The sequence below is a fragment of the Epinephelus moara genome, chromosome 1 (assembly GCF_006386435.1).
Source record: "Epinephelus moara isolate mb chromosome 1, YSFRI_EMoa_1.0, whole genome shotgun sequence".
NCBI lineage: Eukaryota > Metazoa > Chordata > Actinopteri > Perciformes > Serranidae > Epinephelus > Epinephelus moara.
The window spans coordinates 40778213-40804647 of NC_065506.1; the positions used below are offsets into that span (position 1 = coordinate 40778213).

A 26435-nucleotide genomic window follows, 5' to 3' on the forward strand; every position below is an offset into this window, starting at 1 on the left:
GGAGTCTGTCACCATGAGGTTGCCAGGCTGCTTCGTGCCAAGCTAAGCTAGCTGGCTGTTCGCTTTAGCTTTATATTTATAGTCCAGACATGAGAGGAGAATGATCTAAACCTGGGGTGAAATCGAACACGCGAATTTCCCAAAAAGTTGAACTGCTCCGTTGATATTAAAAATCGTAGTATTTGTAGAAGTAGTAGTAGTAGCATTAATGTTAGAGATGTGAGTGACCAATTAGTGAGCAAGGTTTCTCTAAGAAAGGACCAAAGCTCATTTACAAATCAATTTTGTTAAAAAAAACAACAACAAAAAAACGGTTTGCATAACACGTTAATTTACCTTATCCTGGCAAACAGGTGTGCATGTATGTTTTGGAGCAGCAGACCATGTGATTGGAGGTAGGAAGTATGAAAATCACTTGTCAACCCCCCTCCTTCTTACCGTGTTGTTGACATGCTGCCAAGCCCCTCCCCTCTGCCATACCACCACACTCCTCCTCCTCCTCCTGCTCCTGCACTCTCTGGATGTCTGGCCATGGTTTGGGACTCTCCCATCTCCTCCTGTCCTTTCCTTCTGTCTCTGTTCCTCCTGGACATCTGCAGCACCTATGAGGTTTGTCAGCTTGCACTTGTAGATTGCCTCGAGCTAGGACTGCAGGTTATAGTTTCTGATGTAGAACTTGAGGTTTGCATTTGAACTTATAAAGTATGGTAGAGGATTGATTCAGTTTTAGAGGTTTGTTGTTGTTGTTGCTGCTAAGCTGCAGAAAGCAGGTTTGTTTTTCTGTGAGAGGATGTCAGATCAGCTGCCCTGAACCTTTTAGTGAATAATTTGATTTGTTAGTAGTGAGGTTGCAGGGATATTAGTCATGTAATTACCCAACTTCTTGCTTCATTAGTGTAAAACTGACACTGATTTAGAATTTATTTCACCTTTCCAAAGTGTCATTAAAAGTCTGACAGTGTGATCAGTCTGATATTTCAGTTTAGTGTTTGCCTTAAAAGAACATGGTGGGACACAGTATGTTATACGTGCTTGTTGTGAGGTTCAGATGGTTAGAGAGGCACCTGCAGCTTCTATTGTGAGGCCAGATCTGCTCTGTGTCATTGGCTCTGACACCAGAATGGAGTCACGTTACCACACCGCTGTACAGTACAGAGACAGACCTGAATCTTCTCCTCTGCTCTGCATTAACACAAGGCGACAGCGTCTGGTGTCCACCAAGTGACACAGAGCAGAGACACACACAGAGAGCAGGGGGCACCTGTGGTGGCTCTGTGTTTGTGTATGTGCATGCTTCTGTCGCCCATGTATTTCTGTGTGTGTATGTGTGTGTATGGCTGGGTCCCTTGCTGAATGAATAGCCTTCTGATGAGCTGTAGCGTCACTGTTTGAGTGTATTCATGTGGAGAAACTTTAAAAAGTTTCAGTCTCCACACAAAAGCCGGCTGTCCCGCTCACTTTTGGGAGCACAATGACTGAGGAGGGAGAGAGAGCGAGAGAGCGCAGGCTTCTGAAATCAGAACGTGATGAGTAAGCAAACACCTGCAGCCTCAAACTTTGTGCCAGTCAAATATGATTTGTGTAGATTTTGCAAATTAAAAGTCCATGGAGGTGTCAGAAAATGAAATAAAACTGCCCTCACAGTGCTCTCTCTGTGAGAAATCTTCTCTGCACCTTGGGTTTAAAATCAAATAACACGTTTTCAGTCTTGCATGTGAGCAGGGCATTTTCAGGTCAGCAATTTGGTCATTGACTGACTGAGAAGGTTCAGCTTAATGTCTTGTGACCAGTGTGACCATGAGAGGGGTTGGAGGGCTTGTGATGTCTAAACAGTGTCAGCCCACGCTACCTCTAATGCGTTTACCGCTTGTTTTTTTGTGGGCAAGAAATGGTCACACTGGTGTATGTTCGCTCCGGTCACCGGTCCTGCCGTTTGAAGCTTTTGAAGTTGCTGAGCAGAAAAAAACATCCCCCTCTCTTCTAAACTTGACATGCATGCACAGACATGTACACACACTCGCACGGAGACGAGCGTTGACACTTGTGTGAAATTACATGGTTTTCCTCGGCTGTAGAGGGGCATTAACACAAAGGAGCGCACGCACAGACACATGAGTGTGACCATCCATGAAAAGAGCTTTGGGTCCACTTCGGCTGATTTCCTTAAATGCCTTGATGTTATCGGGAAGGCTTTGAGAGGACTAGGCAGCTGGGCCAACCCTGAGACAGAGTCAGAGAGAGTGAGACAGTTTTTTATGGCAGACAGGAAGCGGAGTGGTGGTCTGCGAGTCTTTTCGCCTCGGGTACTCCTATACCTACTGTCATTTTCTGCTCTTGATTTTATTCTCCAATGACTGCCATAATTAAGCAGTTAACTCGTAAACACTGAAATTCTTTCAACATGTTTCCCCCAGCAGTTTAAGTCCAGGATTTGGCCCAAGGCTGCACAGGGTGGGTCATTAGGTCAGTGACCCATTCTCTGGGCATGTTAAGACTCTTCTGTGTTTATTTTTGAAGGAAAAGTGCTTCCGCAAGTGCATTTTGTGCAGATAATTTAAAGCTGGTTTCTTAAATGCAGCCAGAGTAAAGCCAGATTGATCCATAGAGACCTGTCTACCAGGTCTGTATCCATTTGATTGTAGTTATTGTTTTACAGTGTGAGGCTGTGTTTTTTATTTTATCTTAAAATATTCAGGCGGCTGTGCCTAAAATGAAGACTCATGCAGCATTTTCCCCTCCAAAATGAAATCTACCCCACCTTGTGGTTGCTTTGTTAATTGTAAGAAAAAGTAGCAGGTTGAATTTTAAACCAGAAGAAAACACTTGACAATGACTTTGGCGTTTCCTTAGTTTGTGATGGACTGAGGTGTTGAACCTTGTCTGCAATCCTTGGCTGGGTTTATGATGCAACAGTGTCCAAGTCCATCACTCTCGTGTCACTTCTGACCCGACACGTTGAAGATTGACCACCTTCCTTCACCCTTAGCAACCCAACTGGAGCGTGTCAGTCCCGGTCAGCGGGTCCAGTCATGACAATGACCAGCTGTACCCAGTGTCCAGGGCCTCTCCATGTCCTGCCTTTCCTCTTCTGTTCCTTCCTGACCCGAAATCCAAACTGACCCCATTCACGGACAGCACAGGCAGTCCTGCTGGCCCACATCAAAGCTTCACTCATCCCAAACCTGCAGTGCCAGTCCCCCGTATTCTCTCAGCCTGTTCCATAATCACAGCAGGTCCCCCTCTCATTCAGCCGCCTCCAATGGGACTCCAGCTATTAGCAACCTGACCCACTTTCCCGATTGCTAACTGCTAGCACGGCTAATTGGTCTCTAATCAGTTCCTAATGGCTGCATTGTTTCAGGCTGCTCTCACTAAATGCTAAACAGGGGGAGAAAGGAGAGACGGCGAGCGGGTGCCTATTTCCAATTAGGACATGAAAGGTGCTGTAAATATGAAACAAAGTTGAGAGCCAGATGAGAGAGGGGTAAACAAGTGGGTTGAGTGTTTAATATTCTGTGTAAATGCTGACTTAATGAGACCACATGAATAACATATGAATATGGAAGTAATGTGGCTAACGTGAATTAAAGGAATATTCACTCATTAACGAATAAGCACTGCGAAAGTCATATGATTATTTTCTATCGGAAATATCACCATAAGTATTTTAAATGAATAGTTCAGCACTAAGTCTTTTTTTGTTAAACAAAGAAAAGTTTAAAATCCAGTGGTGTAATGTAAAAAAAAAAAAAAAAAAATCCCCAATAAAAATCAACTTGGTTTTAAAATGTTCGAAAGTCATCAGGGTCATCATCTGTCCCTTCTTCAAATCCTTGTATTTGGAAAAAAGGTTTAAAAAAGAACCAAAAAAACCCCAAAAACAAAAATGCACACTATCGATCACTTGTCACTTTGTCCTTAAAATGTCTTAAATTCAATTTTATTAAAATCAGGCCGTAAAAGTAATTCAGTAGTTTTAAATTTGATTTTCTGAGGTCTTAGTTGCAACAAACTATATGTATCCACCTTTTAATTTATTTATATTTTTTTATTTTATTTATTCTATTTTCTTCTATTATTTTGTTCATTTTTTTACTTTTATTTATTTATTTTTTTATCATATTTTTGGCTCAAAATGAGCCAAGCTCATCTGCATGATAGTCCCCATTTCTGATGCTACAAATCTTTAAATCTAACACTTTGTACTTCATACTTGCACTTACCTGTTGGCAAAATGTAGATTAACCTGACACTCTAATAACCATATCCCTACATAAAACCTACCTCTGCATGGGACCACATATATATATACTACTTACCTTTATACTCATCTGCAATGCTTTTAATAACAAAAGATGATTTGTCTTAAAATTGCTTTTTAATGATCTTTGAAAGATCTTAAAAAGCTTTAAATCTAAGTGTCTGATACCTATTGACACCCTGCTTGTACTTACTTGTTTCAGTCCTCAGATGTTCATCAGGTAAAATTCATACAAACAGCACCAGGGCCTTCGACAAATAGTAAAAAAACATATTGGAAAATGCGTCTTGCCACTTATCTTTAGAAACAAGACTCTATGGACTCTATAGCTAACAAGAATTACTTAATATGATTCAGAGTTGTGGGGATATTGCTCAGTTAATAAGCCAATCTTGCTACTTTGGTGTGAATTTGCAGTGTATTAAGAACCTAAACTCCCATAGGTCTAAGGTGTGCAACGCAGCAGCAGCAGGGGCTTAGAATAAATATGAGTCAGTGTGTGTATGTGTGTCAGGTATGTTGCAACAGAACTGTTATGATTAATTCCTCCCAGTGCTCCCTGCACAGGCCCTCACTCTCAGCGGCCGTTGGAGTTTGAATATTCAAATGTTACTGGTCTGAACTGTGTGCTGCTGGTAGCACCCCTCTGCACACACTGACAACCCCAGCAGCTCTCAGGATACTCTAGTTCACTCTAGTTCTCACAGTAAGAGCAGTGACTTGACGCCAGGGATTTCAGCTCTTTGCTTGCTCCTTCAGTTTTTGGTAAGTGTGCTTGTTGAGATGCTGTTGAGTCACTTGTTGCAGATTTAACCCAGACAGTTTGTTTTTGGGTGATAAATCTGTGACAATGGTTTACAGGAGCATGTTTCCACGACAAAAAAGGCTTTCTGTTCTGTTAAAGTTAAACTGTGTTTTTTATCCCATTTATAAATCTAATTTACAAGAGTCTGAGTACATGTAACCAGATGTAACCAGACAGTGTTTCTTTGTAAAGCACAGGGACGCTGACCAAAAGCAGCCCTTATAAGTACAAGCCTTATAAGTGCTGCAGCACTGCTTCTTGACTTGGCCTGCTTGGCAAGACTTTAAAGCACTTGAGTCTGCGCCTCATTGTTTTTATACAAAGTTTGTGATGGGCTCCTCTCATTGTTAGTGCTAAGGGGTTTTTAACAGTTTTGGTGGCCAGCCTGATGGAAAGTAATGGCACGTTGGGCTGTATCAACACAGGCCACCTCCAGGCCCTTATAAGGCCACTTTGTGTGGGGTCAAAGACAACTTAGCATCTGGTTTCTCTTCTCTCCCCCAGATCCTCCCTGTGCTTGACTTCTCCTCCTCAGCTCTACCTTCCTATCTCATTGTTTAATAAAATGTCTCTTTTCTGGTGCAGATTCCTCAGAGGGCATGACCTCACAGCCTTTGGTGATGACTGAGCATGCTCCGTCATCTGCAGTGACTGTCAGCTCCTCCACCAGCATCCCCGCTGCTACCTCCGCTCAGATTCCTCCCCCATCGTCATCTTCTTCATCCTCTTCCACAGCCATTCCCCAGCCCAACAGCAAGCCCTGGAGGAGCAAGTCGATGAGCTCCAAGCACATCTCTCCTGCTCCTTCCTCCACCAGCACCCCCGCGTCTGCCATGCAGCCCGTCAAGCAGGAGAAGGACGCGTCCTGTAAGGCTGCCCCGGCAACTGAAGCTCCCCCTAAGGTTGTCGCTCAGAAGTCAATGCTAGAGAAGCTTAAGCTCTTCAACAGTAAAGGAGGCTCCAAATCTTCCACCTCCTCCAATGGAGCAGGGGCTCAGACTGACAATGCTGCCCCAGCAAGGCAGCCCGGAGCAGTGCAGGTGGAGAGAGCCGAGACTGGCTCCAACACCGACCCCATGGAGGAAGATGATGGCAATGTCCGTCCAGGAATGAACGGCACCAGCAACGGGACGGCCTACGGAGCAGCTCCCTCAGCAGGTACTACTGTGTCCACAACCGCCAGCAGCCCCAAAATCGCCCTGAGGGGCATCGCCCAGCGCACTTTCAGCAGAGCTTTGACTGCCAAGAAGGGCTCTGTCAAAAGCACAGAGAAATACAAGGAGAAGGAGAGAGGGAAGGAGAAGGAGAAGGAGAAAGGGAAGGAGGTGGGGAAACGCATCTCAGTCCCCGACAGGACAGAGCTCAGGGGGGAGGAGCTTAAGGAGGAAGTAGCACCTGTTGTAGACACAGACAGCTCAAACAAAAGGACCTCTAAAATCACCAGCTTCATTCCCAAGGGGGGTAAAGTGGCCAAAAAGGAGAGTTCCACCGCTGCACAAAGCGGAATACCAAAGCCAGGAGGCAAAGCCCCAGGAGTCGGGGGGAAAGCTTCCTCAGTGAAGGAGGCGGGGGAGAGGCCTCGGAGCATGCGGTTAGGAGGGGGGCTCGCCATGCACCGCGGACCCCTGGACAGAGACAGGGACAGCAGGCACTCCAGCTCCACCTCCAGCCTGGCCTCCACAGAGGGAAAGACCAGCGCCTCCCCTGTGGCAGGTGGAGGCACTACACAGAGCACAGCCAGCAACACCATCAGCGTGCAGCTACCTCAGACTCAACAGCACCACAGCCACCCCAACACGGCCACCGTCGCACCTTTCATGTACAGGTGAGACCACACAGACTGAGCCTGGGAACACATGTTAAAGCAATGGAAAAAATGGTTTTCTCTTTAGTATTTCTCCATCACATGAAACATTTATAACAACATGAGTAACAATCAAAGATACAGTCATGAATAAAGGCATCATTTATTATTTGAATAAGGATTTAAAGGAGCAGTGTGACGAATTTAGGGGCATCCATTGGCAGAAAGTAATTGCTGTATTCTTGTCAGCTGAGAATGAGCCCTTCATACCTACATAGGCAGCAGATTCCACAGAGTCCGCCATGTTGCACCACCATGTTTCTACAGTTTCCTGTGGGGTGAGGGCGAGGGTATTTAGGTGGTTGCAGTCTGCAACCTCACCACTAGATGCCACTAAATCCTACACACTGCTTCTGTAAGACTTCAGATACCACAGTCTGCTTTATCAGGACTGTGTGGGTGATTTTGCTCTCAAATTCAACTTAAATTTCAACTCCATAGATCACAGACACGCACCATTGACAGTAATAATTAACAATCCATAGTTTATGTGACAGATATTAATTTGAAACAAAAGAAAAACATACAAACACTTGAATCAACAAAAAATAGAGACACTTTTATTGCAACGTCTTGAAAAAAAAAAGGAAGATTAAAGGGGAACATCACCTAAAGTAAGAATTCCAATATGTTATTTCCATGACCGAGGAAAGTTCAGTCAACATTTGTGAACATGAGCTACTCTCTCTCTCAAAGTCAGAAACCACAGAAGGAAGTCTCGAACTTGGGATGTCATGCTAGATGATATTTTTGGACTGTCTTAGACCACGGGAATAACATATAAATTCTGAAAATGGGCGTAGTTCCCCTTTAAGATCCAGACCAAATATAGAAAAGCAAATAAAATGCAGTACAGAATAAGATAAAATGCAGGTGTTCATGTCTCTGTATTAAGAGATAATATTTCTGTATTGGGTCTGCTGCATTGATTTTAATACTTTTTGAAAACTGTCCATTGTGAGTCAGATTGTGTTCCCAGAGTGTAATGCTAAATCTGAAGAATAAATTTAGCTTCATTGGTAATCTTTCTGTTAGATCATGTGTCATAAAACACTGATAAAACAAAGTCATTAAACCATTGCACACTCTATTCCGACTATAAGTCATTTCTACATTTTCCTGGTATGGCTGAATTCTTCAGTGACGACTATTTGAAGTTGGCAAATATTTGCCGGAGTGTATTTGTTCAGTCGTATACCTGATAACAGTTCTGAGTAAGCTGTTCTTGACCAAATAACTACACAAAGGTGTATAAACTTCTGGCTAGGACTGTACAAGTCAAAGCTTGTGAGATCTCTCAAGTCATCTCATATCTGATGTTTGATTCTCTTACAGCATCTTAAAGCACAAAATCTAAATCTAGCCATCTGCGAACTGTTACCCAGGAATGTCACATCTGTGTTTGTTCATGTGTGCGTACGCAGAGTGTTTTGTCAGCATGTGTGTGCACATGTATCTGGGCAAGTATGTGCGGATGTTGTGTGCCTCTGACCTCTGTCCCGGTCCCAGTGTGATAAGGAAGGAGGTCCCTCTCGTTCTCCACTCATTAGGCCCCTGACACTTCCTGCACCGCTGCCCTTTCTCTCTGTACATCCTGACCTGTAACTAACCAACCCACATCTCCAAAACACCCCCATCCTCAGTGCTCAGAAACGTTCTGTTTTTGCTGTATACCTGTCAGGTAGCATTACCAGCAGGATTATATCACCTCCACCTGTCAGGAAGAGTATGTTGGACAGAAAATGAAAGAAAAAACAAACGTAAATTCGATGTTCATATTGCTGTTTCCCTCACCTGCTGAGGACTCATAAACTAAAAACAAGATGCCCTGTCATTAACAATAGGCCTAGTCTACACGTATACAGGTATTTTGTAGTCTTTTAGCCTTTCATCCACGCGCAAACTGCGTTTTAGGTCCTGCACCTTTTGTAAAACTCTATCCAGATTATAGATTTTCAGAAAGTGAGTTCCCAGTGTTGACATGTAGACAGGAAAAATCGAGTTTAGGGCTTGTATCACCTGTTATCTCCTTTGTGAGGCATCAGAAATGAGGCAACATTTTGTGCAAAGGCAGATGTTGCCAAAATAGTGCTGGTTCTAACCTAGCTAACAGGGCTTTTAAAAGTTTACACATAAATGTACAGTTACTCTTCCACAATATTGAGAAACAGGAGCGTCAAAATGCGCTACAGAAATAATCCATCAATGACACAACACAGATCTTTTCAGGCTTCTTATTGGCGGACATGGCTTTAGGGTTTGGGTTATATCACCCCCTCTTGGTCTGGCATGTTCTTGACAGTGCTTCAAGTGTGTTTTACGTTTTCATTTAGACAGAGGTTTTTTTAAAAACTGCGTTTATAAAGACATTTTTTGAAAATGAAGGAGGAAAAACCCTGTTTTCAAAAGTATCCGTATACGTGTGGACTAGGCCATAGATCTTATCCAGGAAGTTTGTTAGTGCATGAACACAACCTGAAATTTCAACCAACATTAGGTAATTTAACCAGATGGTAAAGAAAAGTTTACATTCTGTCACTTTTTTATGGAGCAGTGTGGGAGGCAGTAAGAGCTTTTGATCGGCTCTCACACTCAGAGAGTGTACAGTAGTCAACAGGGACAAAGTCTGGGATCAGGCAAAGACCAAAGGCTGTATATAACTGAGGCATTCAAACGTCATCGTCTCAAAAAGCCCCAGCCAGTGCAGCGGGTGAACTGTATTGATTTATCCTTCAAAGACAACCTTTTTTTTACCGGCATTTGGGGCTTAGCAGCCACTCATTTTGGATTCCGGTCACAAGACTTGAAACACAGCAGATTTAATTCTTAATCAGGTTTATCCCTCTTTCGTGACAATTTGCTGAATATTAGGTTCCCACTAAATGCACAATAATTCAGAATCGATGATATCTCCCCCCTTTGATCCCTCAAATTATTTGTTTTCTCAGATCCCAAACAGACGGCGAGGGGACACCGAACACTGAGTCCGGCTCAGGAGGAAGAGGTGGAGACGTTTCCTTCACTAAGACCAGCCAGCTCTCCATCGAGGACCTTTCAGGTGGGTGATCACTGACAGTGAAGAGTCTGTCTTTGCTCAGCTTATTTTGCTGGTAAATATATCTGAGACTGCTTCTTTTTGTCTCAGGTGAAGACCCAGAGACGAGGCGGTTGCGTACCGTCAAAAACATAGCAGACCTCCGGCAAAACCTGGAGGAGACCATGTCCAGCTTGCGAGGAACTCAGGTCACACACAGGTAAAAATGACAGACATTTGTTGGTGTTGCTGATTTTAACTGGCAGTGACTTGTGATTCAGCGCTGAGGCAACCTTCTCTGTGTTTGAGGAACGTTTGGAGCCATTAGTAATTTAACAAGCTTGTTGTTTAACTCTTTTACTTCTTTATTATTTCAAAAGTTCAGTTACATATTGTGATTCTTTGAATTTTCTGTCCCAAAGTGCATGTGCAACATGTGCAGTAGGTGACAGAATAAATGCAGTATGTTGGAACTTTTTCCAAGAACAATTACAGGCACAAGCCATACTGTTCAATGCATGTCTTTCAAGTTGGCAAAGCTACTATAAAAAGACACACTAAGAAAAATAAACTTAAAAGTGATTGGTGATTAATCAAGTGAGGTAAATATGAAAGTAATTTTCTGTTCACCTTGTCAATTCAGCGCTGCTCATTAAGTAGTTTCTAAAGTGTGTTTCCTGTGGAGAACAAAACTCCACTGTGTGGGGATCATCAAAGTGAAGCACCTTACAATGGTCGCTCCGGCTGAGTGGTAAACAGGCCAAATCAGGATAACTGCTGGGGATTTGAGTCAGTGACTGAACTGCTTCATGGTCAGCAGACTGTGTCTGTCTAGGTTTACAGGTATTACCTCCTTTTTCTCCTCGCTGCAGTTTCATCCTTCTTTTGAGGGATCTTTTGCTTTGATCGCAGGGCATGTCTTTCATGTCGTCTTTGATTCAGGTTTAGCTCTTATCGCGCTCCCTCCCTCAGAATTTTGACCTCTGCTCTGGCCTCACATCTCAGTGCTGACCCAGCTGTCTCGGTTTAGGTTAGGCTCTGTTGTAAGGGTTAAATGTCCTGTTTTGCTGTTTTAGTTTTTTCTTTCTACCCATCTGTCCACAGCTGAGATTATGCAGGCCGCCACTGCTAGTGTGGCAGTTTGTTTGCCTGTACTGTATCTGTTGGTGCACAAGAAACAGATGATCTGGTTGTGGTGGTGATCCAAGTATGTGACCTCTCATTGGAGATCATTTTTTTAATCAGTACAATCACTATGAAACGACAGGTAGAAATTAAATTTCAAATCGTTAAGCCATCTGTTGCAGTAGTAGCTCAGAAATTCATTGAGAGGTTTTTGTTCTTCAAGTGCAAATAAAAAGACTTTGATTAGAATCTGATCAGAAAACATTAAAAAAATAGATTTAAAGGGGCGTCCTGTTTGTTTACATGTGGATCACATTGTCTTTATTCTCTCTTCTCTCATCTGCTCAGCACCTTGGAAACCACCTTTGACGGCAGCGTCACCACAGACATCAGCAGTGGCGGAGGTGGCAGTGGAGGCAGCAACAACAGCGGAGGGGGTCGGAGCATCCTCAGCATCACTTCCACCCGCCCCTCCCTGGCATCATGGCGGCTGGGCCAGTCCAGCCCTCGTCTGCAGGCGGGCGACGCGCCTTCTATGGGTAACAGTTATGGCGGCCGGGTGGTCGGCAGCCAGGGAGGACGCTACCTGTACCCCGGACATCTGCGGCGGCAGCTGGCTGGCAGGGGAGGAGCTCTCTGCAGCGTGGACCTCGGAGACAGAGCAGGGGAGGACATTGACCTGGAGGGCATCGCCGTGGACGTCACTGGATACATGAGCGATGGAGACGTGCTGAGCAAGAATGCTACACGCACTGATGATGTCGCTAGCGGGTAAGTGAAATGCACTGATGGAGACTTTTTAATCCTACAACAGGTTTGGGAATTGCTAATGCTGAAATTTTTAGATGCGGAATTGGTGAATTGATCTGCAGAAATTTACCTGACAGCAGTTTTGTTCATTTATTTAAGACAAATGCCAAACGTTTGCTGGTGTTCGCTCTTCCAGTGTGAGGATTTGCTGCTTTTTTCTATTTTCTAGCATTGTTATCACACTTTTTGTTTTTTGCTTGATATTTTAGTATGTCCCCTCAGGCTCTGGGAGCTTGTGACAGGCAATTTCCCCTAATTTCAGATTTTATATAATAAACCATTAATTATACAAAAAGAAAATATCAGTAGATATTCTGATATTAAAACAATCTCAGTTGCAGCCCCAGATATTGCCACCTACCATGCAACAAATGCAATGTTTTTGGGGGGTTAAGTGAGAGAGACACTCAGCACACTGGCTGATTATGTTACAAGATAATAACTTTAAATTGTTCTTCTGTAATTTGATCTCCTGTGACTGAGTAAACCAGTTAACACAGTACCTGATTCTGTATTCAGTGTCATTAAAAATCTGCAGACTGATTCACAGTGATTTAGATTATTGGTAGATGATTGATTTGTTTAGACATCCCTTGGTAGGTGAGCAAGAAACTGTATCTCAGACACTCCCTATACATTTCCTCTACACCTCCGCTAGCACAGCAGTGTATTCATTAACTGGCAGTTAAGTCATGAAAAGTATTAATGAGTTACTTTGTGCTATGAGAGCATCATGTGTTGATAGTTAGATATTTCTGTCTGGTTGACCATGTGACCCCACAGACTGTGAGTTGTCTGGAATACAAACTTGCCAGAAGAGGGCGGTAGTGTTCCTTTCCCCATTATTCCTGCCTGTAATCCAAGTGCCAGATGATATCTGACAGTTAAGCCGCAGCAGCATAAGCAACATTTATTATGTGTAGCACAGATCCCACAAGTATCCCATCTCTCAGTCTGCAGCCACAGTATTGCTGATACGCCTATAACCTGTTTATTTGCTCTCTCAAAACCACTGCCCATGTTGTAACAGGCCTTCTGCATACCTTGGCTGTCACACTGTGCAATTTAAACCTCTGCTGTCGTCCGTGTTATCAGATGAACTTGTGAAAGGTGCCAACTCGCCTTCACATGGTATCGAAAAGCCAGAGACGTAGAGACCAGGGTCTGGTATTAGAGCTGCTGCAGGAATTTGCTTGAGTTCAAATGAATGCTAGTGTAGAAAAGAGTTTATGAGCTCAGGGAAGCAAGGTGATAAGACATCTCTTAAAAGCTGGAGTAGGAATTACTTCCTCTGGCCCCCATGGGTTTGTACTGATTCACCGTCAGCCCTGAAGCAGCTGTACAAGTCGAGGACGCTAAGTGCTCTTGAAGTACTTGATATGTCTGAATCTGTGTGCAGACAAAGGCCAAGCCACAGCCACACCTGGACAGGTGAGTGATTTGAGCAGGCGAGCACAGCCATTTGCTCGCTCTGAAAACTTGATATCCAGGCTGGGTCGGACTTGTGAGGAAGGCAAGGAAAAAAATAAACATAATTTCCCTCTGATGATTTTTGGTGATCTGATACTGTTCAGGCTGCAATTATACACTGTTTGCAGTCATTTGTATTGACTGATTGAATCATTCAGCCTGAAAAAATGCCATCACAGCCATCTAAAACAGACATTGACGGATGACCTCCCCCCCACCCTTCTCCACATCCTCAGGGCATTTAGCGGTTAGCTCCATCACAGCCCTGTTAGCATCCACTAACTGGTTCTTCCAAACAGGGGTGGGATGTTTACCCAGAGAGGAGGAGCTGGCATTTATTTTACAGAAGCACACTCTCACAGTCCAACTCCTCTCCTTCACTTAACTGTCAGTGAAAGAGTCAGTTCACACAAAGTTGAAAAGAAACATATTTTTGGCACCCAGCCATGCAGATAGCCCTGGTTTTATTTGCGCAGGCTTTGAGATATCTTTCTCTCTATATAAGTATATATCATTTATTCAATCAGGTAAAAGTCTCATTGTGTTTAAAAATGTGGTCAAGAGTGACGTGGCCAAGCAGAAAGCTTAAACATCATTACAACAATAAATACAAGCAGACATATACAACTGTTACACGCCACAAACGAGGAAGCACAACATCCAGTTAAAGTACAGTACAAGAAAACAGTTATAATACATAAACTTGTACATTTACATCGAGTGCTATGTTCTCGTTCCTTTAAGGTTAACTTAAATTCCCCATAGTAATCAGCTCCTAAAATGGCAGGTCCTTCTGTATTTTAATTCAGGAAGAGTGTAGGTTTTCACCTCAATACAATGGAGCATTTCTTTTTTTGAAGCAATGTCTCTGCCCCTCCTGTGATCAGTTTTCATCTGAAGTATTTTTCCCAAAGAAATAGTCCCCATCAGTGTCTCCGGTGTCCTAATAGAGACAGTTTTTAATGCTTGTAGCATGGCAAATTAAATTCAGTTCACCCTCTGATGGACTTTGAAATTTCAAAAACATACATCAGTACGTAACAACAGCGAAAAAACATGGCTTAGTGACACCATAAAATTTATTTTCAACATATCTCACAGTTAGAGAGTTATTTAAGTAAACAGTTATTGGACAGACAGCTGATTACAAATTCTATTAATTGGTTCATTGTGTCTATATCTATAGCTATACTATATTCAGTGCCATGTTCTGTCTTTGGGTTTTGAACTGTTGGTCAGGAAGAACAAGCAATGTCAAGACGTCACGTTCAACTCTTAGAAATGTTGCCGATTTCTTTAATGTTTTTTATTTATTTTACCAACGAAATTATTAATTAAAAATTGAGAGCTGACTTGATAATAAAACAATCATTAGTTGCAGCTCTAGACTTTTAAAAGCCATCTTAAATGCAGACCAAGATCAAGTCAGCCTCTATTTGTTTTTCATCCATGAGTCCAACAACAGACAACATGACTGATGACACCACATTTAGTATCTGCATTGTTTTTCTCAAATCTCCACCCCCCTCCTTTATTTTTCCTCTCCACTTCTCTGGCCCTTAGAGACCTCCCCCCCCCTTACCACCTCCTCGGCTCGGGGGTATGTTTCCCGATCTACCCTGCTGCCCTCCCCCTTCCCTCCCTTCCTCCCACCTTTCACAGACAGACCCAACCTCCAGCCAGGAGGGTAAAGCATGTGGAGCTGAGGAGAGCGGCTGCATACCAACACTGAGCTCCCACAGACTAACACACACACACAGTCAGGCTGCACATGGACACATAATCTTTACACGGAGAGTTCACTGAGACTGCTCACTCACTTCTGATATCATCATGATCAAACACGCTGTCACCTGGTGATATTACTCACGTAGCAGCAGATTACGCACACAGCTTCAGACCTGATCACAGACAGTAGCCAGACGGTTGAAAACGAACACCTTTGCTTTGGAGATTGTTATCAACACGGATCAACCTACACCTGGACTTGTTTATTTTGCTTTGGACTAACTGTGTTACCATGTATGAGGCAGAAAGGTACGTCACAGTGTTTCAGACTATCAAGACAAATATCCAAAGCTGCAGAGGGGATTGTTTGTATTTTTTCCCAGAGCGTGACATTTTGTGAATTTCCTCCTGTCAGTAGCACAGTGAGTGCAGTCTTAGTACGTCAAATATTTCTGCAGTTTCATTTACTCAAGAACTTTTGCTTCTTTCAGTTGCATGGCTATGTAAACTCCACCTGGCTGCTTGGTTTCAGCCTATAAACTGTCTTGTTTGGACACGTTTCTGCTGCCTCAGAAGGTTACAGGTTAACAAGCATCTGAAACAGGAGGACAGGGAGGCTCAGTTACTCATTAGTGTGAAGGATTAATATGTGTGTGTGACTGCCCGGCCATCTTCAAGGTGACTTTGCTTTGGGATGATGGATGCTTCCCATAAAGGACAGCTTGCCCCCCTCAGAGTGGGTCCTCTGTCTGAGGAGGATCCCACCATTCGTCACCTGTCTTCATTGTCTCTTGCGACTGTAACAATATGCTTCACAACAAGTCAGTAACGGGTGGTCCATGGATCATTTGATTTAACTTTGGTGGTGGTCATCTTTGCCCAATTTATCAATATGACCCCCAAAACAATTCCAAATACTTGACATAGTACCTTAAAAACAAGTAGTAGCTACAGCATGAGACATTAAATTTAGCTCTTTGGCGCATGGTAACAAAATGCTGAATCTCCATGTTCAGTTTGGACCCTTGGTAATGGTTAGCAGACGGCTGCCAGATGACCCGAGAGAGTAGCCACAGCCTTTATACTGCATTTATGTTCTGGTGAGAAAGTGCAACATCTGGTACTTTCAGGTTTGTTTCTAAAACAGTATTCACATGCTGCTGGGTGCAACAAATCAGTCCCAGTCTGCATCATATCAGTTTGAAATTGTGGCAATTTTTTTGTGCAAAGTTGATCAAAAGCCAAAGGCACCTTATTCCAGTGAGGATAAAATCGCATTAATCTAATTTACCTTGATTCTGTCAGCATGTGCAGTAGATCTGGATGCAAAAGCTTCCTTCTTGGTGATTTGTTTTGTCTAATGACAATGCTTCAGCCATTCTCTGGGTCTGTTTTGTGTTAGAAAAGTGTTTGTCAGTCAATGATTTTGGTTAATGTTCCACCACAACGTCGCACACAGTGCAAAACAATTTACCGCTGCTTTCGTGCAGAACGTCAGGAAACTGCCTTGCACGGTCTTTAGCAGTAATTTTTGTTGGTAAATGTGAGACGTTCGTGTTGCACACGTCTGCAGATTCACAACCAGAAACAAGGAAATTAGTTTGGCGATGTATGCGGGGGACTGCTTTGATTGGCGAACACACAACAAACTGAAATTTGTGGAAAAGTTGTGGTGATTTGAAAAAAATTGGGAAGTCGTGCTGAATATACCAGGATTGGTTGAATTTGCATGCATCAAAACATCCTGGAGGGGCTTTGTTTGATATCACCACAGTGAATTATCACCCACTGCTGCAGTTCCCCTAGACTCTACTGAATGTTTTAGCCTCTTTCAGCCTGTTGTTTTGGTTCATCAGACTGCAAACTCAGCTCATTTCCAGCAGAAGCTGTGCTGAGTGAAACAAAAGCTGGTGAAGAAATTAAACATTTAGCAGCTGAAAGGGAAGTAAATAGAGACCAAATGAAAGGAGAGTGAATATACAATTTATTGTTTACACAAACTTGAGTCTAAATTAATCCTTATCCCTCCTTGATCTGCTCAATGTGTGAGGATAGCATATTCATGATAATCACTTAAATGTGCCGTTGTTGTGTTTTCAGTTTGTTTTGATGCCGCCAAGTGGCCAAAAAACCTCACAGTCATCGCAACTTTAAAGACTCATAATTGTAGTTGCAGCTGTACTTATTCTAAAGGCTGCAGCTTGTTCAGCATCTGCACAGGTTTGGTCTGGTTGCCGTTAAGTCTCTGTCTCGCAGCTCAGATGCTGATTGAGTTTGACTACAGGTTACACAAAGGAGCTCTGTCTATAGGAAACACTGTACTCTGTGTATACAGTATATATAGGCATACATGTGTGTTTGTGTGTGTGTGCTGGGTTGCCTCTTACTGAGATCCACGCAGAGATAACACAGAAAGTGTTTTAGTGGTCAAACTCTTGCTGGGGCTTATTTTTCTACTCGCTCAACTGCAGAAACTGAATCATCGCAGTCTTACACAGAAAGCATTCACCGCTCTGAACGGTCCAGCCTCGACTTTAAATCAGCAAACATTTCATTAAATTACACCTGGGTTAAATGAGTCAATATTTAGTTCCATTAGGAACCTCCTCCACGGGTAAATATTTGGGGAATTAGTCGGTGTTGTTTTAGTTTGAATGGGAATGTTTGTGTAAGTGTTCAGGGCCTCGGCATCAGCTTCAGACTGAAACTGCTGCTAACGGTCAGACTGCGATCCCAGCAACCAATAAATCAGGTCCATACAAATGTAATTTTCCACTATGGAATGAAATGATTGGCCTATGTAACCCGCACTTACATATGCAGTGTATTTTTAGCTTCTTTTAATGTTCAGCCACTCAGTCAATCATAATATCCCAGCCCGCAGTAGACGATGGACTCTGTGGGTGATGAATGATGATGTCCTTATTGTGGGAATAAAGAACAGACTCATCCTCTGTCTACTGAGCTGCCACTTCTCTTACAGACCACTGTTGTTTCCCACTGGCCACATGAGAGAAATGTGTCTTCAGTCTGATAGTTTGCTGTCCTCACTGTTTGTGTGTGAGCTCTGTGCGAACCGTTTGGCCCTGATTGATGAGCTTTGCTCCGGCCAGGGAAACTAGATAGATGTGGTCTCCTCCTCCTGTTATATACTGTACACAACAAAAGCAGCTCTGAGAAGAATAAAAGGGAGAGTGTATTAATGTAGGCCGAAGTCTTAGACAAAGTGTGGTGTAGTCACAACTTCAAATCATCCTCTCTGAGCCCTTTAATCATGTGCCTTAGATGCTTTATGGTGACTATATCTAATGTGCTTTGTTGTGTTTTGCAGCTATATGACTGACGGAGGTTTGGGTCTGTACACACGGCGCCTGAACCGCATGCCCGATAGCATGGCCGCCGTTCGAGAGACGCTTCATCGAAACACGTCGTCAGGACAGGGAGATGCTGACAGGTAAGTCAAAAAACACCTCTTGAATCTCTTTGAAATTATCCGTTTGTGATGTTCTGTTCATTTCACAAGTCATTTTATGATTTGGTGCTTTAGTTTCCTTTTTGGAGTAACTGGTTTCCCTCAGCTTGTTTTGTCCGCCTCCACTGATTCCAGTCAATTCACATTTGTTTAATTCTTTCGTAATGCAAAGAAGTAACAAGCAAACATGTTTCAGTTGATGCCTGTTTCAGTGTGCAGGCTGTGTGAGCCAAAGATGCAGCAGATATCAGTTTTTTAAGTTTTTACTCGAAGTGTGAACCAGTTTACCTTCCTTTGAAATTACAGTTTTGGCCATTTTAATGCACCAGGTAAACAAGGGGTGAGAATGGTGATCTTTCAACGTATTGGACTATTTTCGCTTGGACTACTTACGCTTTTATATGCCTCTTACATAACATGCTGAACTTTGTGTTTATCCAGTTAGGCTTCTACAGTAAGGGCCTTTTCATAGTCGACGCACCCAGCGCGAGCAAGTGACGCAAGCGACGCGAGCAGCACACTTCCTTTCATAGTCAACACACTGAACGCAAACGACGCAGGTGACACTTGAAATGCAATACATTGCTCGCGCAATAGGGGGTAGCAGAGTCACCGGTACATTCCAGCTAGCTAGTACTGCTGTAGCTAGCTAGTACTGCTATTTTATTAGAGTGCAGGGCACTAGAACTATCATATAAATGGGGGTGTGCCCGTACAAGTTCGCAAAGTTTTTCCTCCTCGCCCGCCATATTTCATACCTGCTTCTTCTGTGAATAACAAAAAGTGGTTAATTTCAAGTACATCGCTTGCATTATCACCCCCGCTGGCAACGCATGGTATTACACACCTCGCTGCGTCACGTATCAAAAAAATGGACAACACATTTTGAGACGGAAGCACACATCATGGCGGCCAATGCGTCTCAATGAATCCCAATGCGTTCGCATCTGCGTGCCTTTGCGTCGACTAAGAAACGGCCCTAAGTATAGTTGGTAGATATATCTGATGGTTGTTGTACTTCCTGGACTGTTAACTGCTTCCATCAGAGCAAAATGAAAAATAATTTCATCACACTGTATGTGCTGTGTAAGTATGTCATCTGGAAGTGTCCTAAAAGTTAAAATACTGTTTGGTCCTCTTTTGGTGTCACTGGCCTTGGTCGACATACTTGTGAACAGAATAGTGAAATTGATCACTTAGGAGATTTAAAATAGTGTGTTTATGGGTGCAGGCATAAAAAAAGTGTAGAGTGCATTGGTTTAATTTAGAGCTGCTACAATTAGTTGATTAATCTAATAATCAGTTAACCAATTGACAGAAAATTAAGGGCTGTTTTCATATTCAAATCATCGCTGTAGTCATTATTTAAGGAAAAAAGCCAAACATTTGCTGGTTTCATACGTCTTAAATTTAAGAATTTGATGCTTTTCCTTGTCATACATGGTAATAAACTTAGCAGCTTTGGATTTTTGGACTCTTGGTCAGATAAAAAGTGCCGTTTAAAGACATCACTGTGGGCTCTGGAAAATTGCACAGGGTATTTTTCACTATTTTCTGGATTTATAGACAAGACGTTAACAGCTGAAACACAATCATATCCTGTCTAATGTATAATCTCTTAAAAAAATGTTCTCTCTGTTTCACAGTGTGATATTGTACAAGGTTTGCTCAGACTTGCACGACTACACGTGGCAATGTGATGTGAATGAGCTTTGTGCAGCACTGATCCTAAATATTGGAGAGCAGCAGTGAGACACATGTATCTCTGTCCGTATTATCAGGATATATTGGCCACAGCATGTAGGAAAGTGAGAAGATTGAATATTTGTGTATCTGTGGGACTTTCCAGAGCGTCCTGTGTCAGCGTGAACGATTCAGTGTGATGCTGCAGTCTTTGTCCTGTCACAGAGATGGAGAGGGATTTGGTTCCTGGCTAATTGACAGACGGAAATGGATGAAGGCCAAGCAGAGTCCCGCCATGCTGCAAGAGGAGGATGGGGGGTAGACAGAAAGATAGAGAGTAGAGGGGGAGGGAATAAGAAGGATATGAAGATGGACTGCAGAATGGATAGAGAGGGATAGAAAAATAAATGAATGAGGGGTAAACTGGGTGAGACAAAGGACTGACTGGTCGCCTCAATTTATATCCATCAACATGTGATCTTTTATTTAACAGAAATATAAAATTTTTGTGTCTTTTAGGACGGCAATTTTGACATTTGACATTTTAAACAAAGCTTTACAGCCTTACATCAGCCTTAAAGTGGGTACACACAGAGACGTGCTGGTGTGCATTGTTGACATCTTGAGTGCCTTAAGCTGCCTTTTCCGTAAATCCTCAGGTGTGGCTAATTTCCTGTCCTCCAGACTTTTGACCTTTGCCCCCTTGATGCCTTTTACCCCGCACACACACACACACACACACACACACACACACACCCTCAGTCTTCCACATTAAACTCCCCCAGCCCTTAGGTGGGGCTTTACACAAACTGTCCCTCTCCTCACCTTTCCTCTCTCCCTTTCCTCCTCCCTTCCCATCCAGGACTGTCTCTTCTCTCATCTTTCATTTTCCTCTTGCTTGTTATGATTAGAGACCGTAGTGAGTCAAAGAAACTGGAAACCAATTAAATGATAAAAAGTTGGGGGATTCCTCTTCTTTCCTGTTTGATTTTGTGCTTTCATGTCTCTCTGTGAGGTTTAATCGACCAAGTCGGCAGATGTTATGTTTCTCCCTGAACTTCATTTCTCATGATCTTCAGTCAGCTTCATTACTGCTTTCATAAGATTAGAGAGAAGGGCGAGGAGAGAGTTTTAAAATTAAGAGCGGATGAGGTGACTCCCCCCTCCAGACCACACCTCCTCTCCCCCCTGAAGGAATGTCTGATAAATGTGCTTACTGCTTTTAGTTTGGGATTAATTAGCAGAGGTGGAGAAGTGGCAGATAAAATGCATTAGCATAACAAGCGGAAAAGCCAGAGGAGCTGGAGGGTGAATGAGGGTGACTGGTGTTCTGTTGTAAAAGATGAGACTAATTTAATACATGAGAGGGGGGTTAATGGTGCAGTTTGGGCAGGTGAAGGAGGGTGAGCATCTTTTTCCAACATTTTGTGGTTTGTGAGTGTCACAGTGGAAGATCTGAGCTCAGAGGTGTGTGCGGTCTGTATTTGCTCACTGGGTGTGTGACCCATCTATAAACCTGCTATAGTTCAAATGCCTCCTTTTACATCCTCTGGTTTGTGATGCAGCGGAGCCTCTCGGAGCTGGTGGGGAAGTGGGGGTGGGGGAACGGTGTTGGGTGTCACTATGGCATTAGGGTAAAAACCTCATGACCCCTGGAAGAGGAGGTCACGAGCTTCAAAGGGTCGGGGTTCACAGTTAGGAGCGTTCCTAACACTGTTAAGCCTTCACACTAAATCCTCCAGATCAGAACAAACCTGCACTAATGAGGAGCGTAAAGGATGCAAGTAGAAAAACACAGCAGTGAACTGCTTATTCAGATAATAAGAAACCAATTAAAGGACATATCATCTCATCATCTGAGTTGGGGACTGATGTGACTGCTGGAAGTTATCACTGCAGCTGATCCGTTGGAGGTGCAAGAACTAGTTTTACCAACTGTCAAATGTATGCAAAGCAGTGAGTGGAAGCCAGCAGAGGATCACACTGACTCACGGGACAACAGGACCTGTGAGGCTGAGTAAACAGGCAGAGACAATAGAGGATTCTGTGTATGTGTGAATGTGTGTGCGAGCATGCTTATCCCTGTCATTTATCTCGGCGGCCGGAGAAAGAGGAAGCAATCTATAACCGTCTGTCCTCTGATTCGAATTCTCTTTGTTAAAGCAGACAAAAGGAGATGTCTTTGTGGTGTGAAACCGCTGTAGCTGCGTGGCAGCGTGTTAGCACCCCCTCTTGCTGAGGCGTTGAAGATATCATTTCTCTTTTCCAAATGAGAGCGTGACACAAAGAAAGCAGAGCTCCACATAAACCACTCAGTTTGAGGCTGACTGATGCTTTCATATGTGGCCGGGCGATAAAGGATCCTACTAATCTTTTAGACATTTGTGCAAATGTGTCTTTTCCTCCTCTCTGTATTTTTTTCACTGGTATAGTCAGCAATGGCAATCTTTATTTTGTATGATCAACGTGTAGCACTGAAAACATGGTTGATGTGAAAAATTAACACACAAACTCAAGGTGATCGACGAAATCATATGAAAGCTATATAAAAAAGACTTCTACTCACAAATAAAAGCACTGTAATAACCCTTTGTACCACCAAAATTGCATATATGCAGGTTTTTAAACGCAGCAAAATGTGCTAAAATAGGCAGTAGCTACCTCTCCCATTGTCAGTATACCAGGGCCGTGTCGTAGCTCTGCAGTCTACGAGTATGCCTTTTTGTTTGTTTTTCTTACTAGTGTATCACATTTGGCATCTGGAACCCACTGGGAAACAATTTAGTAAACAGTCTTTCAAATTTGGTGCCGAATTTGGAACGATGTTTAAGCACTGCTAGGGGCAGAGATGGATGTTTTGTGGCAGTGCGTCATTGCATTGCGTTAAAAAAGAGGTGAAAATTTGCACGTTCGTCCGGCTGTTATAATTCCATCACTGCTGATTGGGACCGATCCGAGCTGGAGCCGATAAATACCCATGACTTCTGCAGAGTAGGGCTGCCCGCTAATAGTCGACCAAATGTTAGTCGACCAGAAAGGTCATTAGTAGGCAAGATTTCATTGGTTGCTTCATCATAAAAAAAAGTTTTTTTCCTGGGAATGAATGCTGTGAAAACTATTCCGATAAAAATAAAAGTCAGATGTTTGTGGTTGTTTGTGAGTTTTTTGTCCAATGGGTAAGGGGCTTTACAAAGGCTGGTCTTGTCAATTAAAGGCCGATTGGCATCATTATCAGAAGGTCTGACAGTCAGCATTTTTGACATGAGAGGTTTTGTATCAACATAAGACACCTAACTGAGCTCCAAAGAATCCAGATAATCTGTACTTGAGCTGAAGTTACAAGAGATTAAAGTGGAAATAGACAAGTTTTGTGCTTTCATGTAACACTATGAAGTAACTGTTGAATGTACAGTGATATAGCTATAGAGTAAAGACACCATCTGTGTTAAGACTGGTTCCCCATAAGCCTCACTCGGGTACGATCTCCCAGGAAAATAAAGGCTTGGTTTACGGCACAAAGGGAGTCTGTCAACCATCGTGCAACCAAAACAGGGAGATGATAGTTGTGTTTTCCTCAGTAGCTATCCCTACTTACCAAAGAGTATCAATGTTAGATCTTTGCAGTTACTATCCCCAGTGGTGGAAATGGTGGCCGGTGAAACAACCAGAGTAACCTTGGAAACTGTGGTAGCTGCTAGGCTCCGAGGAAAACAGAAAGCGATCCGGTTGTCTTTGCGACAGCGGCGCCAACCAACAAAACCACTTGGAAACGCTAGAGGGGGAAAGTTGGACAGTTGACTGTTTCCACTTCTAAAAAAGATGAATTACTTGATTTCATGATACATTGTTTTTATGGTAAAGACAGACACACTGCATCGGCAAAGACCAACAGAGAAATAACCAACAAGGAGCTACTGTTCTATTGGCATCATGTGATGCTCCTTACTCTATAAACACCATGACACTGTTGTTGATACACCTTCCATCTGCAGGTGCCTGTTCAAACACACTTAGACATCACTCACTCTAATACCTTTCACTGTCCTTCTAATTATCTTTTAATTGTAGATTTAATGCCTCTTTATAAAACACTTTGAATTGCTGTGGTGTTTCAAAGGCACTTTATAAATAAACTTGAGTAAACCTGCCATGCCTTGCCTTTGTGGTGCTAAGCCTTTAAACACCAGTCTTTTCAAACCATTAACACTGCATATAAAAGCCCAGCCTCTTCATTTAGTTCAATCATCCTCTGGCAAAAAAACAAAAAAACTGAATCGTGTTCAATTTTTACCGCAATGTGACATCATTCAGCAGCCTGCTGCAATCCTGCCAATCAAAAACATTCAGTCCCCAAATTCCTGATTTGATCCATCTGATCCTGAATTATGTAACTCTACGATCTGACATACTCAAACTGGCCTTCCTTGATTGTATTTTACTTTCTTACTGGTATTTTAGTCCCATGACAAAGCAAATTCTCAGGGCAGATAATTCAAATATGATTTTGTACTCTGGAAATTGCTTAAAATTTGAGCAGTAATTATCTCCACCATATATTTTAACACATGTAACTGATGCAGGTGAGCTGTAGATGCCTCATGTTAGTTACTTCATGGTTAAAATCCTTCTACTTCCTTAAAAGTTGACATGATCCTGATACATGCTGAAATTATTTTGTCTGCCCCCATTATGTGGAGTCACTGTAGTACGATGGATGTTGATAAGATTTCAAATTATCTTTGTTAGTTTCCAGTTTATCTCAGGAGACTTTAATCCGACCTGCAACAGAACAGAAACAAGTTGCTACTTACATGTCAAACCACTCACACACACACACACACAGACACATTGGAGGCACGCTTTCTGTAACACACACGCCCCAAGCTCCAATATGTTTCCTCTCCTGTCTAGACTTGAGCAGGTTCCCTGTTGGCCTCAGGTAAAGGAAGAGAGAGCTTCTTCTGCTCAGCTACCCAAAACACCTGGCACTCCACCTGTCTCGCCCTCTACCTGTCTGTCTCTCCGCCTGTCCTCTGTAACCCCACCTCCACCTGCTCCCCCGGTGAAGGAGAGTGAATGTTGTGGTTTGCCTCCAGGCTTTCTCTGTAATAATAATCACTCCCCTCCCTCTGTTCCTCACTCGTTTCATGAGCCAGCGATCTTGTTCCCCAAAGAACCAGCAGTCTATTTGTATGGTAATCACAGACACACCGAAACACAGCTTCATCTGCACCTTAACCCCCCGAACCTTCCTATAATTGTTGCACCCAGTCCTGCTCTTCTTGGAGACAGCGTCAACCTGTCAGTGCTGATTACAGCTGCTGCTTCAGGACTCTAACACTAACTCTGCAGCGTCTGGTGTGTGTCTGTTGAGTCTCGGCTCCTCTCTCCAGGAGTGTTTGGTTAATAATGGCAGAGGGGAGTAGGGTGAGTCACTGTTGGGTTACCAAGACCAATGGCACCATGCAGGGAAATGATGATCACACATCTAAACCATCCGCGGTTGTCAGATAGTGCAGTTTGCATGATCTTCTCCTGATATTTTTCCATTTTGAAACATGAAAAGTTGCAGATTGGAGTAAGGTTGATGAAACTCTTTTACTTCAAGTTTGAAAGGACAGTAGATGTCCATTTACTCCTTTGCATGCTGGCCATGTTGAAATTGTGGTACAGCCAAAAACTTGGCTGCAGTGTTAGTTAACAGACCATGATAACCCAGCACTATTACACTGAGAGCTCCCTGCATGCTTAAAGGAACAATGTGTAAGATTCAGGGAGATTTAATGGCATCCTGCGGTGAGGATTGCAACCAGCTGAAACTACTTCCAGTTAGTATTTCTTCAGTGTTTATTGTTCAGAATGTTTATAACAGAAGCCAAATTATCCACAGAGGTCTCTTCCTCTCCAGAACAAACAGATGCAGTGATTCAAAGCGGTAAACACACTAAATAAAGCAGTTTCATGTTACAAGATAGTGGTTCTCATATGCTGCTCGGCATGACGGAGACAGGCCTGCTGGTGTTTGCTCACCTTTTTTCTCTGCTAACTTAAGATCCACACGTTTAGGAGGTGTTTTTACTGCGAACCGAATTATCAGCAGAGGTCTCTTCCTCTCCAAAACAAATGGACGTGTTGATTTACACTGGTAAAATTGATGAATAAAGCAGTTTCAGATGTAAAAAA

General features: G+C 43.0%; 1 protein-coding gene across 11 annotated transcripts in view; it reads left to right on the plus strand.

Moving 5' to 3' along the window:
* The window catches only part of nav2a (neuron navigator 2a), a 293430-nt gene that overhangs the window by 216394 nt on the left and 50601 nt on the right, over nucleotides 1-26435 (plus strand). For 9 of the 11 annotated variants that reach the window (XM_050043281.1, XM_050043303.1, XM_050043296.1 and 6 more), the window contains 5 exons: nucleotides 5652-6891; nucleotides 9879-9988; nucleotides 10076-10184; nucleotides 11438-11860; nucleotides 18429-18551. In XM_050043281.1, the coding sequence (XP_049899238.1) occupies nucleotides 5652-6891; nucleotides 9879-9988; nucleotides 10076-10184; nucleotides 11438-11860; nucleotides 18429-18551 (2005 nt within the window). Of the gene's footprint in view, nucleotides 1-550; nucleotides 610-5651; nucleotides 6892-9878; nucleotides 9989-10075; nucleotides 10185-11437; nucleotides 11861-15092; nucleotides 15407-18428; nucleotides 18552-26435 lie in introns of those variants that run through there. The other 2 variants (XM_050043330.1, XM_050043333.1) reach the window with 2 other exon arrangements.